Source organism: Tamandua tetradactyla, chromosome 20, assembly GCF_023851605.1.
Source record: "Tamandua tetradactyla isolate mTamTet1 chromosome 20, mTamTet1.pri, whole genome shotgun sequence".
Taxonomy (NCBI): domain Eukaryota; kingdom Metazoa; phylum Chordata; class Mammalia; order Pilosa; family Myrmecophagidae; genus Tamandua; species Tamandua tetradactyla.
In genome coordinates this window covers 9,755,887-9,773,005 of record NC_135346.1, presented here as the reverse complement: position 1 = coordinate 9,773,005, position 17,119 = coordinate 9,755,887, and the positions used below count along the sequence as shown (strand labels likewise).

At 36.8% G+C, this 17,119-nt stretch overlaps 1 protein-coding gene across 16 annotated transcripts in view; it reads left to right on the top strand.

Annotated features, from left to right (window-relative positions):
* The window catches only part of RAPGEF6 (Rap guanine nucleotide exchange factor 6), a 316,707-nt gene that overhangs the window by 158,169 nt on the left and 141,419 nt on the right, over positions 1-17,119 (top strand). The window contains exon 1 of one of the 16 annotated variants that reach the window (XM_077138339.1): positions 289-2,780. The exons of the other annotated variants lie outside the window; for them this stretch is intronic. Coding sequence (XP_076994454.1) covers positions 2,727-2,780 — 54 coding nt within the window. The 5' untranslated portion in view covers positions 289-2,726. Of the gene's footprint in view, positions 1-288; positions 2,781-17,119 lie in introns of those variants that run through there. 16 annotated transcript variants of the gene reach the window in all.

Genomic DNA, 17,119 nt, shown 5'->3' with positions numbered 1-17,119 from the left:
AAAGATTCTTGAGTAGCATTACTGATGTGTTTATGCACAAAAATCTTATCTTTCAGAAATTTATCTTTTAGAAAAAGTTAAACTCCATTTACATGAATAGGATCTACTAATATTTTTCTGTTTTAAAAATAGGTGACTAAAATTAGATTTGATTGTAACATACTTGAATGCATAATATTTATTGAAATTTCAGTTCAGTTGTAGTTTTTAACTTAGCTAAATTGAATAAAGTACATTGGTGCTTGAAAATCAGCTTCTACATATTTTCCATGTTCTACCTTTAGAAACTAGGGTCATATTTATATTTGCAAGATTTAATTTTGTACTTTAAATGCAAATTTCATGTATTCTCTAGAACTTTTTTGCTGGAAACATTTAAGTATTATGGAAACCCAAATTGATAAATAACAACATAATTTGATAGCATGACTTACTTGTCTTTGCTATCTTTCAAAATAACACTTTGTTTTACTAAGGTAAATTAAGTCTAAGAAATAACCGTAATTCAGACTGGCAGTATAGTGTTGTTCAGAAAGTGACTCAGACTTTGCCCAGGGTTATTAACGAACTCTTTTTTTGTGTGCCTAATGACAAGCTGTTTCTTTTTCTGCAGTCTTTGGCTCATTTGTTATGACACCTCTCTCGCATGTAATATCTCCTCTTATGTCACCCAGCCCCCCCACCCCAGAAAAAAAAAAAAAAGCATTAGGTGAATAAAGCAAAAGAGTCTGTTACTTGGAACTTCATTCATTGTTATTCTCATATTTTGCTGCCTGGAGGTGAAATTTTTGTTTTTACTGTTGGAAACGACACCTTACTTCAACCAGTGAGAGGCACCATTACAACCTTAAGTGCAAGTTTATTATGGGAGCATCTGGAGTAGGTGCCATGTGGCAGACACATGAGGAATAGCATTGGGTAATAGAAAAATTGTGTTGTTAGTTGAGAGAGGGTGTGGCAAGATTTAAATCTTTCTGTAATTTTTCTGGAAAAATGCATGGATTTCTTTTTAATTTAGGTTTAGTTTGGAAACAGGCTTAAACATTTTCTTCACTGATTCTTTCTCAGTTTTGCCCTGCTTCTTGTCTTTCTAGGAATTGAGCACTGGGATTTAGGAAAGCACCATATTGCATAGATTATTCTTCCTCAGAGGAGTCAGTGAATTCTGAAAATAGTAGGCTGGTGTGCTTTGATGGGTTTTCAGCTTCTCTTGCAAAATGAAATTCAGTTGTTTCCATTTATTGACTGTTTACATACAAATTTTAGTACCAGTTTTGATATTTGTAATGTTTGTTTAGAGTGGACTTGTAATGTTTATTTAGAGTTGAACCTTTTGTAACAGTTATATGATAAATAACAAGTTCTGTAAGCGGAAGCCCCTGAATTAGTAGTGTTTTAAATATATATATGTGACAGCTGAGAACGAGGCTGCTGTATGTCTTTGGAATGCAAGAGTATCTTACCAAAGCTAAATATTTTCCCTTGGGAGGACAATACTCTGTTAAATTTAAATAATATCAGGAAATACAGCTTCTCAAATACAGCTGGGTGCCAGTGCACAGAATTAAAAATCAAAGTGAATTTTCAAAACTGTGAAATAGAGAAAGTGATTAAATCAATTTTTTTCTTTCAGAGAATTTAGCATACTGATATGTCTTACGGAAGGGTGTGTGTGTGTGTGCGTGTGTGTGTTCAATAATTTACTCTTTGGGCTACATCTGCAGATACACTAGGCAATTGATCTAATGCAGTTTCTGAAGGCTTTCTATACAGGTGATGTCATCCTTTTAGCTCTATTCCCCTCCCACTCTCTTTCCTTCTTATTAGATATTTCATCTTACTGCAGAGCATAGAATCAATAGAAGCTTCTCCTTAGGGAGCTGCTGTGAAATAGGCGAGGGCAGTAGAAATTAAGACACTAACATACAGTCTTGCTTTAGCAGAAGATATAGTGTTTTTCTACTGTATCATATATAAATTTTTGACCAGAAAAGCCAGACTTAGGGTAACCGTAGTGTTTTACTGAACAAGGACCAGTACTGCAGAGCTGTAACTAGTTCATGTGGAAGAGAAAATAATTTGAATCTGGAGATTCACAGGCTTTCTACAGGACTGACCTGTTACAGTGTATCTCTGCTAACATCCATTTGTTCAACGGTTGATCTTTTTTTTTTTAAAACCTCTGGTGGTTAAGAATATAAAGAAGAAACTTCATTCTTCAGGATACAGAGTTGTGGTTTGCTTCTGATGCAGAAGAGTCACTGCAGCACTAGCTCTACAGAATGAAATAAGTTGAAGAAAAGACAAAGCTGTATTACAGAGAGAAAAGGTTTTGCAGAATCCAGGAAAACTGATCTGATGCATATTGCCTTATTTGCTTTGATTGATAAAGCATTAACTGTTGTGCTACCACTGTGCATGTCTGTGCCAGGTCCCTGAGGATGCATGTGTATGTGTGTTCTGAGCCAGAAATATAAACATCTTGATTCACAGTGATTTGCTTGTTTAAGTGAATATTTTTATGAGAACTGTTGCAGTTATTTAAAACAATACTCAAAGCTACTGAAAGCTCCTGATTTCAGTTTGAAAAGGGGTTTTTTGAAGCTGCCATTATATAACGCTACAATGTTGTATGATTTGTAAAGAGGAACTTAACAGAATTTTGCAAATATACTCATCGGTGTGGCTCTGGTTTGAAAAGGAAACTACCCTTTCCAGCCCAGGAAATGGCTTTCCTTGTTCGCTGTTATGCCAATTGTCTTCAGCCATGGGCCTCCAAAGTAAGTAATTGTTATTATTTTCCCTTGAAATTGTAATCCAAATATATTAAATTTAAGTTCTGTTTCAAAGAGGAAGTAAACTTAATTATGCTATTGTGTTTTCTGAACTTGAAGAATCTAGACTGCAAAGCAATCAAAACATTTCAAGCTCATGGCCATTTTGTTTTTAATTTAAAGAAATCTTGGCCACATTCTAGTGTATCACCTCTAAGGATTTGAGAGCATCTTTTCAATAGTCTGTACACTTGAAATACAGTGCATTTGAGGTATACTCTCTTTAGACTGAATCATCATTTGGTTATGGCTGCTTTTGCACTTTCTGTGATCATACTCTTAATTGAATGCTTTGAATTGCCTCATTTCGTAAAATGATTGATTTGTTTAGCTATATTAGTATAGTCTAGTTTGTATAATATTTTCACTGATGTGCTATCAGATAAATTTTTATTGAATTGTTTTCTTTTACAAAGTCTGGGTGAGGGTGACAGTACTCGAGAATTGAAATAATATGAAGAAAATGTTCATTATGGAAAGTAATTAAATGAAAATAGCCTAATAATGTTTTAAGTATTGTCTAAGTAATAATAAGTGAACCATTAGCAACTTGAGAATGTTTGAGGTCATCTGTTATACTCTTCATTTTAAGGCAAGCACATTAACTTACAGCACAGCAAAATGCCACACAATGAGCCATGCTAGGTCCTGGGAAATATACAGTATAATTCAATAAATTTTGTTGTTCAGAAGCATCTGGAATTTGATGATACTCAAGTTATCTTTCTTGTCATGTGCATGTTAGCTTTAAAACAGAAAAAAAAATAAGAAGTACACATTTGTTTTGTTTTGTAAAACTAAATGTTTCAGAAAACACTTTAATTGTGAAACTGTTTATTTAGTCCTGCTTTATTGTTCTCCTGAGTACAGGAAGGTACAGAAGAGGCACTTCGTAGGATGGTCTGAAAACCATGTCTTTGTTTAAAGGTTGTCCTGTGGTTGGTGACTAAGGGAGAAATCCTATGATAACATCATGGTGTACTGCTTTATCTGGCCTAGCTCGTTGTATGGCTTTCTAAAAGGCAGTTTCTGGAAGGACATTTAAATTCACTGGCCATTTGGCAAACAGCTGATTGAAATATAAGGATTTGGAAAGGAGCCTCAGTACACAATTTTTTTGTGCTTTTATCTGCTGGGACATAGATGGCCTCTTTAATGCACATGCCACCTGTGGGGCCTGTGCGCTGCTGATGCTGGACAGTGGTGTCACTAGGTTTAAGGCAGTGTGATTGAAGGGGAGGGGTGAGGGGCTAAAAGAGGAAAACTTTGAAGAAAATTAGGAGTGGGAGCTGTTTTTTAGAGTACCAACAAAAAATAACCTTCTGGGACACTGGTAGCCAACTTTTGACTCATGATTCAATAATTGTAGAAGATCCAAAGAGGATTCTAAGGCTTCATTAAATGCCCACAGATATTATCTGAGCAGATTTGGTTAATTGGTACTTCACTGGGTATAGTGACTAAATAGTCACTATAAGAGTGCATGTCTTCTCCCCACTTCTCTCTACCCCTCCATGTACCGTGGTACCGCTGATGGAATTTTAACTGGGCTGTGATCAAGCACATTAAACTTGTTATTTTTTATATATTCTACTTTTGATTTTCCAGTGCATTTTTAGTGGTTTTATTTATTTAGCCCATGCTGTGCTTGAACGCCATAAATTCGTTTATTTTCTTGCTAAAATTTCATTGAAGGACTATAAGTGATGAACATGGACTCCTATGTTCAAAAATACTTTAATTTTACATTTGCCCTTAAATAATTTAGTTGGATTTAAAATAATAAAATCCCATGTTTTCCCTCTAGCACTTTGAAAAAGTTGAACAGAATCCAGTATTGCTGATAAGAAGTCTGAGTGCATTTTAATCGTCATTCCTTTGTCTTCTTTATTTTTTTTCCCCTTGTTAGTGGTGAGTTGTGTTTTCTTTAGGTTTGGTTTTAGCTTTTATCCTTGATGCTATGAAATTTTTCTATGAATTTTCTAATTTTTTATTTCCCTTTCTTGGCACTTAAAGGATTTTTTCAGCTGTAGGTTAACATTAGTCTTTGGTTATTGGAAATTTGTTATTTTTTGAAAGTCAAAACTCCTTCGTTTTCTCTTATCTCTCCAGATGCCGAAAATTCTTGATATCCAAACATTTGTTTCATACTTGACTCTCACTCTCATTGTTTGTACATTCTCAGCTTTTTCTTCAAGTGTAAATTCTTGTCATAGTTGAATTTTTGTGGGGAGAGGTTGGTGGAGAATCTTTCAGGGGTTTGACTTTCTTTGAGTGATTCTTAGCTGTGAGCTGACCTTCCTGGTCTATTGCAATTGCTTACCCAAAGTGACTGTTGGGTAGAGGAGGCATTATCCTTGGCTCTGTCTGTTAGGTGCTCCTATAATTATTGAACTAAGAAGTGTTCCTAGTCTCGTTTTGCACACAGCTAAAGCTACAGGTCACTTCCTGGCCCTTACATTGCTTTAACAGTTAGCCACATTTGACCTAGCTAATCTAGTCACTTCTCTTTGACAGACTTTGTAAGGAGTAAAAGTCAGACTCTTCACCTTGACCTACTAGCCAGTATGTGATCTTTCTCCTCATCACCTGCTACCGTCCTTGTTAACTCCAGCTACTTCAGTTTCCTTGCTTTTCCTCATGCTTGCCAGGTATTCTGATACTGCTTTCCTCTTTTCTCAGCGTTAAATGTGACCCTTGACTGAAAGCTGCTCTGTAATTTTAAAAAATGTTAAAATATTAGGAGAAATGTGTCTTATATTGAGAAACTCTAATACTTATAAGATGCTATTTAAAAGTGTACACCCAACCCTCCTCAGGTTTGAGCAAAAATAATGAGTCAGGAATATGTTATTTTTCTCTGTAGTTTCACATGCCTCAGGCAGGACACTGTGATCTCCTGGTGTTTATTTGCAAGGTTAATAAGATTAGAGTTATTTCCGTTGAAGTGATTGAGAATTTTTAGACCAGTGCCTCAATAAGGCAGGCTCTAGAGTGCTCTTTAGGCCTTAAATATGTTTTTATGTTTGTTTGTTTAATGCAGTTTTATTGAGATATATTCAAATCTCAATATAATATATACTGATATATTCACACAGCATAGAAACCATCAGAAGTATCTATGATAAGCCTATAGTATCACCATACGGTTGTGCGTACAGCCCTGTGATCAAATTTAGAACATTTCTATTATACCAGAAAAGAAATAAAAACACCTTAATCCTCCCATACTCCTTATCCCCTCATATTATTATTCATGTGATACATTTATTACTGTTGATGAAAGAGTATTAAATATTGCTATTGACTATAGTCCATAGTTTGCGGTAGGTACAGTTTTCCCCATATGCCCTTGTGCTGGTTTGAAAGGATGTATGGACCCTAGGAAAGCCATGTTTTAATTAAAATCCCATTTCGTAAAGGCAGAATAATCCCTATTGAATACTGTATGGTTGAAACTGTAATCAGATCCTCTCCCTGGAGATGTGATTTAATCAAGCGTGGTCGTTAAGTGGATTAGGTGACGACATGTCTCCACCCAATTAGTTGAGTTATGATAAGTTTCTGGAGTCCTATAAAAGAAGAAAGAATGAAAGAGATTCATAGAGAGCAGAGCAGAACGACATAGCCATGAGAAGCAGAGTCCACCAGCCAGCGACCTGTGGAGATGAAGAAGGAAAATGCCTCCTGGGGAGGAGGAGCTTCTTGAAACAGGAAGCCAGGAGAAGAAGCTAGCAGATGATGCTGTGTTTGGCCTTGGAACTGTAAACTAGCATCTGATTAAATTCCCCTTTTTAAAAGCCATTCCGTTTCTGGTATATTGCATTCTGGCAGCTAGCAAGCTAGAACAGCCCTCTATTATTAACTCCTTGTAATAGTGTTGTACATCTGTTCTAATTCATGGTGAAACTTTTTTACATTTGTACAGTTAATCACAGACATTGTCCACCACAAGATTCTCTATGTTATACATTCCTATGTCTAGCCTCCAGTTTTCCTTCTAGTTGCATGCATAACTCTAAGCTTCCCCTTTCCACCACACTCATACACTATTCAGCACTGTTATTCTCCCAAGAATGTGCTACCATCATCTCTGTCCATTTCTAACATTTAAGTTCATCCTAATTAAGCATTCTGCATTTATTAAGCAACCGCTTTCCATTCTTTAGCCTCATTCTTTTTTTTTTTTTTTTTTAATTTTTTTATTAATCAAAAAAAAAGAAAAGAAATTAACACAACATTTAGAAATCATTACATTCTACACATGCACTCAGTAATTCTTAGTATCATCACATAGATGTATGATCATCATTTCTTAGTACATTTGCATCGATTTAGGAAAAGAACTAGCAAAACAGCAGAAAAAGATATAGAATGTTAATACAGAGAAGAGAATTAAAATAATAATACTAATAAAAATATATATATATAAAAAGGAAAAAGAAAAAAAACAAAAACAAAAGATACAAACACACAAACAAACAAACAAAAAACCATATTTCAGGTGCAGCTTCATTCAGTGTTCCAACCTAGTTACATTACACTTAGGTATTATTGTGCTGTCCATTTTTGAGTTTTTGTATCTAGTCCTGTTGCACAGTCTGTATCCCTTCAGCTCCAATTACCCATTATCTTACCCTGTTTCTAACTCCTGCTGGTCTCTGTTACCAATGATATATTCCAAGCTGATTCTCGAATGTCGGTTCACATCAGTGGGACCATACAGTATTTGTCCTTTAGTTTTGGGCTAGACTCACTCAGCATAATGTTCTCTAGGTCCATCCATGTTATTACATGCTTCATAAGTTTAGTCTGTCTTAATGCTGCATAATATTCCATCGTAGGTATACGCCACAGTTTGTTTAGCCACTTGTCTGTTGATGGACATTTTGGCTGTTTCCATCTCTTTGCAGTTGTAGATAATGCTGCTATAAACACTGGTGTGCAAATGCCCGTCTGTGTCTTTGCCCTTAAGTCCTTTGAGTAGATACCTAGCAGTGGTATTGCTGGGTCGTAATCCATTCTGCCATTCTATGTCTTTTGATTGGGAAATTCAGTCCATTAACTTTTAGTGTTATTACTGTTTGGATAATATTTTCCTCTACCATTTTGGCTTTTGTATTATATATATCATATCTGATTTTCCTTCTTTCTACACTTTACTCCATACCTCTCTCTTCTGTCTTTTCGTATCTGACTCTAGTGCTCCCTTTAGTATTTCTTGCAGAGCTGGTCTCTTGGTCACAAATTCTCTCAGTGACTTTTTGTCTATAAATGTTTTAATTTCTCCTTCATTTTTGAAGGACAATTTTGCTGGATATAGGAGTCTTGGTTGGCAGTTTTTCTCTTTTAGTGATTTAAATATATCATCCCACTGTCTTCTAGCTTCCATGGTTTCTGCTGAGAAATCTACACATAGTCTTATTGGGTTTCCCTTGTATGTGACAGATTGTTTTTCTCTTGCTGCTTTCAAGATCCTCTCTTTCTCTTTGACCTCTGACATTCTAACTAGTAAGTGTCTTGGAGAACGCCTATTTGGGTCTATTCTCTTTGGGGTGCGCTGCACTTCTTGGATCTGTATATTTAGGTCTTTCATAAGAGTTGGGAAATTTTCAGTGATAATTTCTTCCATTAGTTTTTCTCCTCCTTTTCCCTTCTCTTCTCCTTCTGGGACACCCACAACACGTATATTTGTGCGCTTCATATTGTCATTCAGTTCCCTGATTCCCTGCTCAAGTTTTTCCATTCTTTTCCCTATAGTTTCTGTTTCTTTTTGGAATTCAGTTGTTCCATCCTCCAGTTCACTAATTGTAGCTTCTGTCTCTTTAGATCTACCATTGTAGGTATCCATTGTTTTTTCCATTTTTTCTTCTTTGTCCTTCACTCCCACAAGTTCTGTGATTTGTTTTTTCAGATTTTCTATTTCTTCTTTTTGTTCAGCCCATATCTTCTTCATGTCCTCCCTCAATTTATTGATTTGGTTTTTGAAGAGTTTTTCCATTTCTGTTCGTATATTCAGCATTAGTTGTCTCAGCTCCTGTATCTCATTTGAACTATTGGTTTGTTCCTTTGATTGGGCCATATCTTCAATTTTCCGAGCGTCATCCATTATTTTCTGCTGGTGTCTGGGCATTTGATCAGATTTCCCTGGGTATGGGACCCTGCTGGTTGAAAGGTTTTTCTGTGGAATCTCTGGGCTCTGTTTTTCTTTTCCTGCCCAGTAGGTGGCGCTCGTGGCCCTCGTCTGTCTGCACGGCAGTCGGCCCAGGAAACCGCGCGTGGAGGCGGGGGTCGCTGGCTGTGGCTTGGGGGAGTGCCGGTCCAAATTGCCCAGCTGGCCCGAGACGCCAAGCGTGACGGGAGGGCCCCGCTATCCAATGTTCCCAGTCAGACCGGGGAGCCACGTGCGTGGAGGGGACCCCAGTCGCCAGCCGCCCCAGCCGGGAAAACGTGCACCCCTCGGGTATCTCACCGCAGTGGATTCTCCCTACCCGTTCAGCCGTTCCAGAATGGGGTACGCTGCCCTTTCGGTCTCTGTTGTGACTCCGGGAGCTGTTTCGCACCGCCTCTGTTTCTTTAGTTGCTTTTCTGAAGGAGGAACTAAGACCCGCGCGTCTTACTAAGCCGCCATCTTCTCCGGAAGTCCTAGCCTCATTCTTTATCTTGGTTACCTATATTCTAAATTTTGTTTTTGTGATTTTTATGTATAATATTTAGTATATATCAGTGGGGTCATAAACTATCTATCCTTTTGTAAGACACAAAAGTAAAGAAAATTTCCGAGCAATTTTTAAAATTAATATAGATATAAAAATCCTCAACAAAAATACTTACAAATAGAATCCAACAACATATTAAAAGAATTATACACCATGACCAAGTATATTTTATTCAGGGTATGCAAGAGTGGTTGGTTCAACACAAAAAATCAATTAATGTAATATACCACGTTAACGAGTTAAAAGGGGGAAAAAAAACACATGATCATCTCGATGCAGAGAAGGCATTTGACAAAATTCATCATCTTTTCATGATAAAAACATTTCAAAAGCTAGGAATCCAAGAGAACTTCCTTAGCATGATTAAGGGCATGTATGACAATCCCACAGCTAACACCCTACTCAGTGGTGAGAGACTGAGAGCTTTCTCTCTAAGATTGGGAACAAGACAAGGATGCCCACTGTCACCACTGTTATTCAACATTGTGCTAGAGGTTCTGGGTAGAGCAGTTAGGCAAGAAAAAGAAATAAAAGCCATCCATATTGGAAAGGAAGGAGTAAAACTGTCGCTGTTTGCAGATAATAAAAATATGGTCCAATATTTAGAAAATCCAGAAAAAATAATAGCAAAACTGCTTGAGGCAGTAAGCAAGTTCAGCAGATGGCAGGATACAAGACCATCACACAGACATTAGTGTGCTGACCGTGGATGTCCTTAAATGTGCCCTTCTTGCGTATATGTGTGCTTCTTCAGAGTGGGTGCCCAGACAGGAATTGTTGGGTCATAAGGGGTGTGTGTGTGTTTTTTAAGGACAGTAAATATTACAGTTGCCCCTCAAAGTGGCTGATCCCAAAATTGCTCTCAATTCATCCTTCCACTTCACAGTTTATAAGAATATTGTTTGCTGCTTTAGCCTTACCCATACTTTGTTATCCAACTTTCCTTTTGTTAACCCAGTGTGGAAAAATTAGTATGTGTTTTTTCTTTTCTTTTTTTAAAATTTGTATTAGAGGAGTTATTATTTACAGGGCAGTAGTACATAAAATACAGGGTTCCCAAATACCACCCCACCAGCAGCACCTTGCACTGTATGGAACATTTGTTACAGTTGACTGTAGCACTTTTTTGTAATTATACTATTTCCTAAAAAACAGTAGTTACCCTTATTATAGTTGATGGAAATTATTAAAATACTACCATGAACTATTGTTCATAATTTACATTAGGTATATCTTCCCCATATACCAGCCCACTATTAACGCTTTGTATTAGTGCTGTGCATTTGTTAGAATTCACCAAAAAAACGTTCTTATACTTGTACTATTAACATATAATTGATGATTTATTTTATACAGTCCTATGTGTTATCACTAAATTTTTTATTCCAGTAACATATACAACTTAAAGTTTTCCCTTTTAACCACAGTCACCTAATTCAGTGCTGTTAATTACACTCATAATAATGTGCTGCATTCAACACCATCCATTTCCAAGCCTTTAAAATCAACCTAAATAGATATTCTCCCCAAATTAAGCAAAAGTTCCCCATTCTCTAGCCATGGTAACCTATATTCTAGAGTCTAACTTTATGAGTTTGCTTATTATAATTTTTTCATATCAGTGAGATCATGCAATATTTGTCCTTTTACGTCTGGCTTATTTCATTCAGCATAGTGTCCTTAAGGTTCACCCATGTTATCACATGCATCAGGACTTTTCACACTTAAATGATATTCCATCATATGTATATACCACATTTTGTTTATCCATTCATTGATTGATAAACACTTGGGCTAGGTTGTCTTTTCACTTTCATGACGTCCTTTGCACCAAAGTTTGTAATTTTGGGGAGGTCCCATGTATTTATTTTTTCTTTCATTGTTTGTGCTTTGGGTGTAAAGTCTAAGAAAACTTTGCCTAACACAAGATCCTGAGGATGCTTCCCCACATTTTCTTGTAGAAGTTTGATTGATAGTCCAGGTTCTTATATTTAGGTCTAGGATCCATTTTGAGTTAATTTTTGCGTTAAGGTATGAGAGAGAAGTGATCTTTCATTCTTTTGCATATGGATATCCAGGTTTCTCAGCTCCATTTGTTGAAGAGACTGTTTTGGCCCAGTTCAGTGGACTTGGCAGCCTTGTCAAATATCAATTGGTTATAGGTGTAAGGGTTTATTTCTGAACTCTCAGTTCAGTTCCACTGGTCAGTATATCCTTGTGCCACTGAATCTTAGTAATATGCTTTAAAGTCAAGAAGCGTGAGTCCTCCAACTTCGTTCTTCTTTTTCAAGATGGTTTTGTCTTACCATTCTAAATAATTTTGATTTTTACAAAGTAGGCTTTTGGAATTTTAATTGGGATTGTGTTAAATCTGTAAATCATTTTGGGTAGAATTGACATATAATGATATTGAGTTTTCCAGTTCATGAACAGGGAATGTCCTTCTGTTTGTTGAGATCTTCTTTGATTTGTTTTAGCATTATATGCTAGTTTTCTGTGGACAGCCCTTTAATCTTGGTTAAATTTATTTCTAGATGTTTGATTCTTGTAGTTGCTTTTGTAAATGGAATTTGTAAAAACTTCCTCCTAGTAATTTGTTCTTAGTAGTGTACAGAAACACTACTGATTTTTGTTTATTTATCTTGTACCCTGCCACTTTGCTGAATTCATATATTAGCTCCAGTAGTTTTCTTGTAGATTTTGGGGGACTTTCTATATATATGTATAAAATGGGATCATGTTGTCTACAAATAGTGAAATTTTTACTTCCTCCTTTCCTATTTGGATGCTTTTTATTTCTTTTTCTTCCCTAATTGCTCTCACTAGAGTTTCTAGTACATCTTCAGTATTGGAGTCATTGGGCACCCTTGTCTTTTGATCTTAGAGGGGACGCTTTCATTCTTTAACTGTTGGTGTTAACAGTGGGTTTTTCACATATGCCCTTTATTATGTTGAAGAAGTTTCCTTCTTTTCCTCTCTTTCCAAGTCTTTTTATCAAAAGGGAATGCTGGATTTTATCAAATGCCTTTTCAGCATCAATCAAGATGATCATGTGGTTGTTTCCCTTTGATTTGTTAATGTGGCATATTGCATTAATAGATTTTTTATAAGTTAAACCACTCTGCACATATGGGATCAAACCCACTTGATCATGGTGTGTAATTCTTTTAATGTGCTGTTTGATTCTCTTTGCGAGTTTTTTGTTGAGTATTTTGCATCTATATTCATTAGAGAAATTGGTCTGTAATTTTCTTTTCTTTTGTAATATCTTTATCTAACTTTGGTATTAAGGTGATGTTGGCTTCATAGAATGAGTTATGTAGTGTTCCCTCCTCTTCTATTTTTTTGAAGAATTTGAACAGGATTGGAGTTCAGTCTTCTTAGAATGATTGGTAGAATTCACCTGTAAAGCCATCTGGTCCTGGCTTTTCTTTATTGGGAAGTTTTTGATGACTGATACAATCTCTATATTTGTAATTGGTGCTCACCTGTAACACAAATAGAGCCGCATATATCTTTTTTTCTATACGTTTCAGGGTTTATTTCAGATTGGATGTACTTTTTCTTTAAAAATTAAGGAGAATTAATTTCTATAAAAAGAATTGTAGAATTTCCCAATAAATCCTTGGACTGAGAATTTTCACTATTGAAAAGTATTTAATTATGGATTTGTTCCTTTCAAAGTTATGGGATTTTTCAGATATTCTGTTTCCTCCTGGGTCATTTCTCCTGTGGTAGTGTCCTCTAGCCGAAGTCCACCAAGATCACAACTGTGGTTGAACAAATGTAGTTTCATTTACTGTTCGTGGCAGAGTGGGAACTACACACAATGGTGCATCTCAGTGAGGTGACATTAGAAAGGATTTGGCCTTGTGTTTGTTGATTTGGATAGGGGTTAAGGGAAACAGAGCTTTTCTATGGTTAAATGCTATCAAGAGATGAAAGAGATTTTATTATCAAGTATCTTAATAAATCTTATCTAGAAGGAGGATGTGCTGGTTTGAAAGATGTATGAAATCTAGAAGAGCCATGTTTAAAGCCTAATCCCATTTTGTAAAGGCAGTCGTTTCTTCTAATCCTTATTCAGTACTCTATGCTTGAAACTGTAATTAGATTATCTCCCGGGAGATGTGACTCAATCAAGAGTGGTTGTTAGACTGGATTAGGTGGAGATGTGTTTCCACCCATTCCAGGTGGGTCTTGATTAGTTTACTGGAATCCTATAAAAGAGAAAACATTTTGAAGAAAGCAAGAGAGCAGAACGACATAGCCACAAGGAGAGACCTTTGGAGATGAAGAAAGAAAACACCTCCCGGGGAGCTTCATGAAACAGGAAGCCAGGAGAGAAGCTAGCAGATGACCCTGTGTTCGCCATGTGCCGTCCCAGATGAGAGAGAAGCCCTGACTGTGTTCGCCATGTGCCTCCTCACTTGAGAGAGAAACCCTGAACTTCATCGACCTTCTTGAACCAAGGTATCCTTTCCTGGATGCCTTAGATTGGACATTTCTATAGATTTGCTTTAATTGGGACATTTTCTCGGCCTCAGAACTGAAAACTAGCAACTTATTAAATTCCCCCTTTTAAAAGCCATTCTGACTCTGGTATGTTGCATTCTGGCAGCTAACAAACTAGAACAGAGGGGCAAGTAAATGAGGTTAAAGCTATAATTGGCAAAGGGTTAACAGTCACTCATATTAGCCATAATAATGGGATACTTTATATTTTTGTGATTTTCCCAGTAACCTTGTTTTTGACTGGGCTCAAACACGATTACAGAGTGGTTTCATTTTTTGTCTCAATTCATCTCAATCGCAGATGGCCTTTCTGATGGCCGTATGCTATTAATTACAGGAGAAACACCCGGGTCTAGCTGTGAGTGATCGGCTGTTCCAGTTTGAATCTGTCATGTACACTAGAAAAGCCTTGTTTTAATCCTGATCCTATCTTGTGGGGGCAGCTGTTTCTTCTAATGCTAATTCAATTTTGTAAGGCAGAAACTTTTAGATTAGATTTTCTCCACGGAGATGTGGCATGCCCAGTTGTGGGTGTGATGTTTGGATTAGATTGAGATATGACTCCACCCCTTCAGGGTGACTGATTGGAGTCCTTTAAAAGAGGAAACATTTTGGGGAGGGCAGAGCTGACAGAGGGAGTAGCTTAGAAAGCTGGAGAACAGATACTTCAGAGAACAGAGACAGGATATTTGGCAATACATGTTGCCATAAGATGTTAAACAAACCAAAACTTAGAGAGAGCCAAGGGAAGCCAAGAAATGAAAGCCAGTCCCAGAGAATCAAGGTGAGGAACCTCCCCAGGAACAGAGGCTGAAAGCAGTAGAGCCCAGGAGCAAGGGACCAGTAGATGCCAGCCATGTGACTTCCCAGCTGACAGAGGTTTTCCAGACACACTGGCCTTTGTTCAATTAAGGTATCTTTTCCTGGATGCCTTAGTTTGGACATTTTTATAGGCTTAGAACTGTATACTTGCAACTTACTAAATTCCCATTTTAAAAGCCGTTCCATTTCTGGTGTACCGCATTCCAGCAGTTTACAAACTAAAATATAGGCCCACTATCAGCAAGTCCTGGTCAGGTAGAGCCAGGTCAGTCCCTTGCTGTTTGAAGCTACTTGTCTCTTTCTCAGCTAAGTTTTATTTTCAAGAAGTTTGTCCATTTCACCTGTTGTTTTAGTTTCTGGGCTGCTAAAACAAATACCACACAACAGCTTAAACAGTGAGAATTTATTTGCTCACAATAAACTGTGGCATTCTGGTGAGTATAGACCACTGTAAATAAGATCTTTTCAAGGTGTTACTTCACTTGAGATGTGGCCCCACTGAATCACCCTTGGGCTTTAATCCAGATTACTGGAGTCTTTTATAAGCAGAGGGAGAAAAGGAAAGGCTACCGTGTGCATTGGCATGTGGCGAAAGAGCCAAGGACCATCAGCAGCCAGCCCCAGAGTACCTCACTCTTTTGGGAGAAAGCATTGCATTGCTACTGCCTTGATTTAGAACTTTACCTAGCCTCCTGTATTACGGTTCTAGGGAAACAGATTTCACAGTAGATCAGTAAGATATAAATATTTATATTATATATGTAATTATATTATTTTATAATATGAAGTATAATGTATTTATAATATTATGAGATTTTATTTTAATAATTGGTTCACACGACTGTGGTGATTGAAAAGTTGCCTAAAGGACAGACAGTAAGCTAGGAGCTCCAATGAAAGTATTCAGTGAATTTCTCAGGAAAAGTTGCCTTAGTAGGATAAAAATTCTCCCTTCTGACTGCTGAAATCATCAGTTCCTTTTAAGGCCTTCAACAGATATGAGACTTCTCATTCCTTAGGTAGTAATCCAGGATATCCTCACAGTGGATATCAGACCAGTGCTTGTTTGACCAAGGAACTGGACACCATAACCTAGCCAAGCTGACACAGCAATTTAACCACCACACCAGTTTTCATATTAACTGGGAGAGCGCTCATAATACTCTCTTGTGTTCTCTGGATTTCTTTAAAATCTGTACTGATTTCTCCATTTTCACATCAGGTATTAGTTACTTTTGCCTTCTCTTTTTTTCTTCTTTGGTCTCAACAATCATTTGTCAAATTTACTAGTCTTTTTAAAAAATTAGCTTCTTAGTTGATTCTGTTAGATATGTTTTATGTTTTTATTGATATTCAATGTTATCCTTGTTTTCTTCCGTATAGTGGGATTTTTTCTAACTTTTTTCGAGGTGAGTACTTAGCTGGTTGATTTTCTGCCTTGGTTTTATTATACATATTAAAGCTGTAAAAAGGCCCTGTAGGGTGGGACCACAGTGGCTCAGCAGGCAGAATTCTTCCCTGCCGTGCTGGAAACCCGGGTTCGATTCCTGGTGCCTGCCCATGTAGGGGGAAAAAAAAAAAAGAAAGAAAAGAAATGTCCTGTAAGCACAGTTTTCGCTTACCTTGCAGGTTTTAATATGTAGCATTGTCAGTTTTATTTGTTTATATTTTTATATTTTCTCATTTTCTTTGTGACTTCTTTAACTTATGGTCTATTTAGATTTTTTTTTTTTCTCGCATGATCAGGCACCAGAAATTGAACTTGGGTCTCCGGCATGGCAGGTGAGAACTCTGCCACTGAGCCACCATTGCCCGCCCTATTTAGAATTTTATTTTATAGTTTTCCAACTCATGTTTATCTAGTTAGCTTTTTATTTTTATTTCTACCACATTTGCACTGTGATCAGAGAATGTTCTCTGTATGGTTTCAGTCTTCTGAAATTTGTTGCAACTTGCCTTACTGTTAGTTTTTATTAAAGTATTTTTGGTTTATGTAGAGTATTTATTCTTCAGTAGTTTGTTGCAGTGTTCTAGGCATATACATTTTAGATCACATTGTTAGTTATGTTCACCTCTTCTGTCTTTGTTTTTTTCATTTGTTCATTCTTTTACTGGGAGATCTGCATTAGGCTCTCCCAGTATAATTGTGGGTACATGAACCTCCTTTCATTGTCCTTTTTGCCTTTTATATTTCAAGGCCATGTTGTTAGGTGTGTACTCATTAGGTGT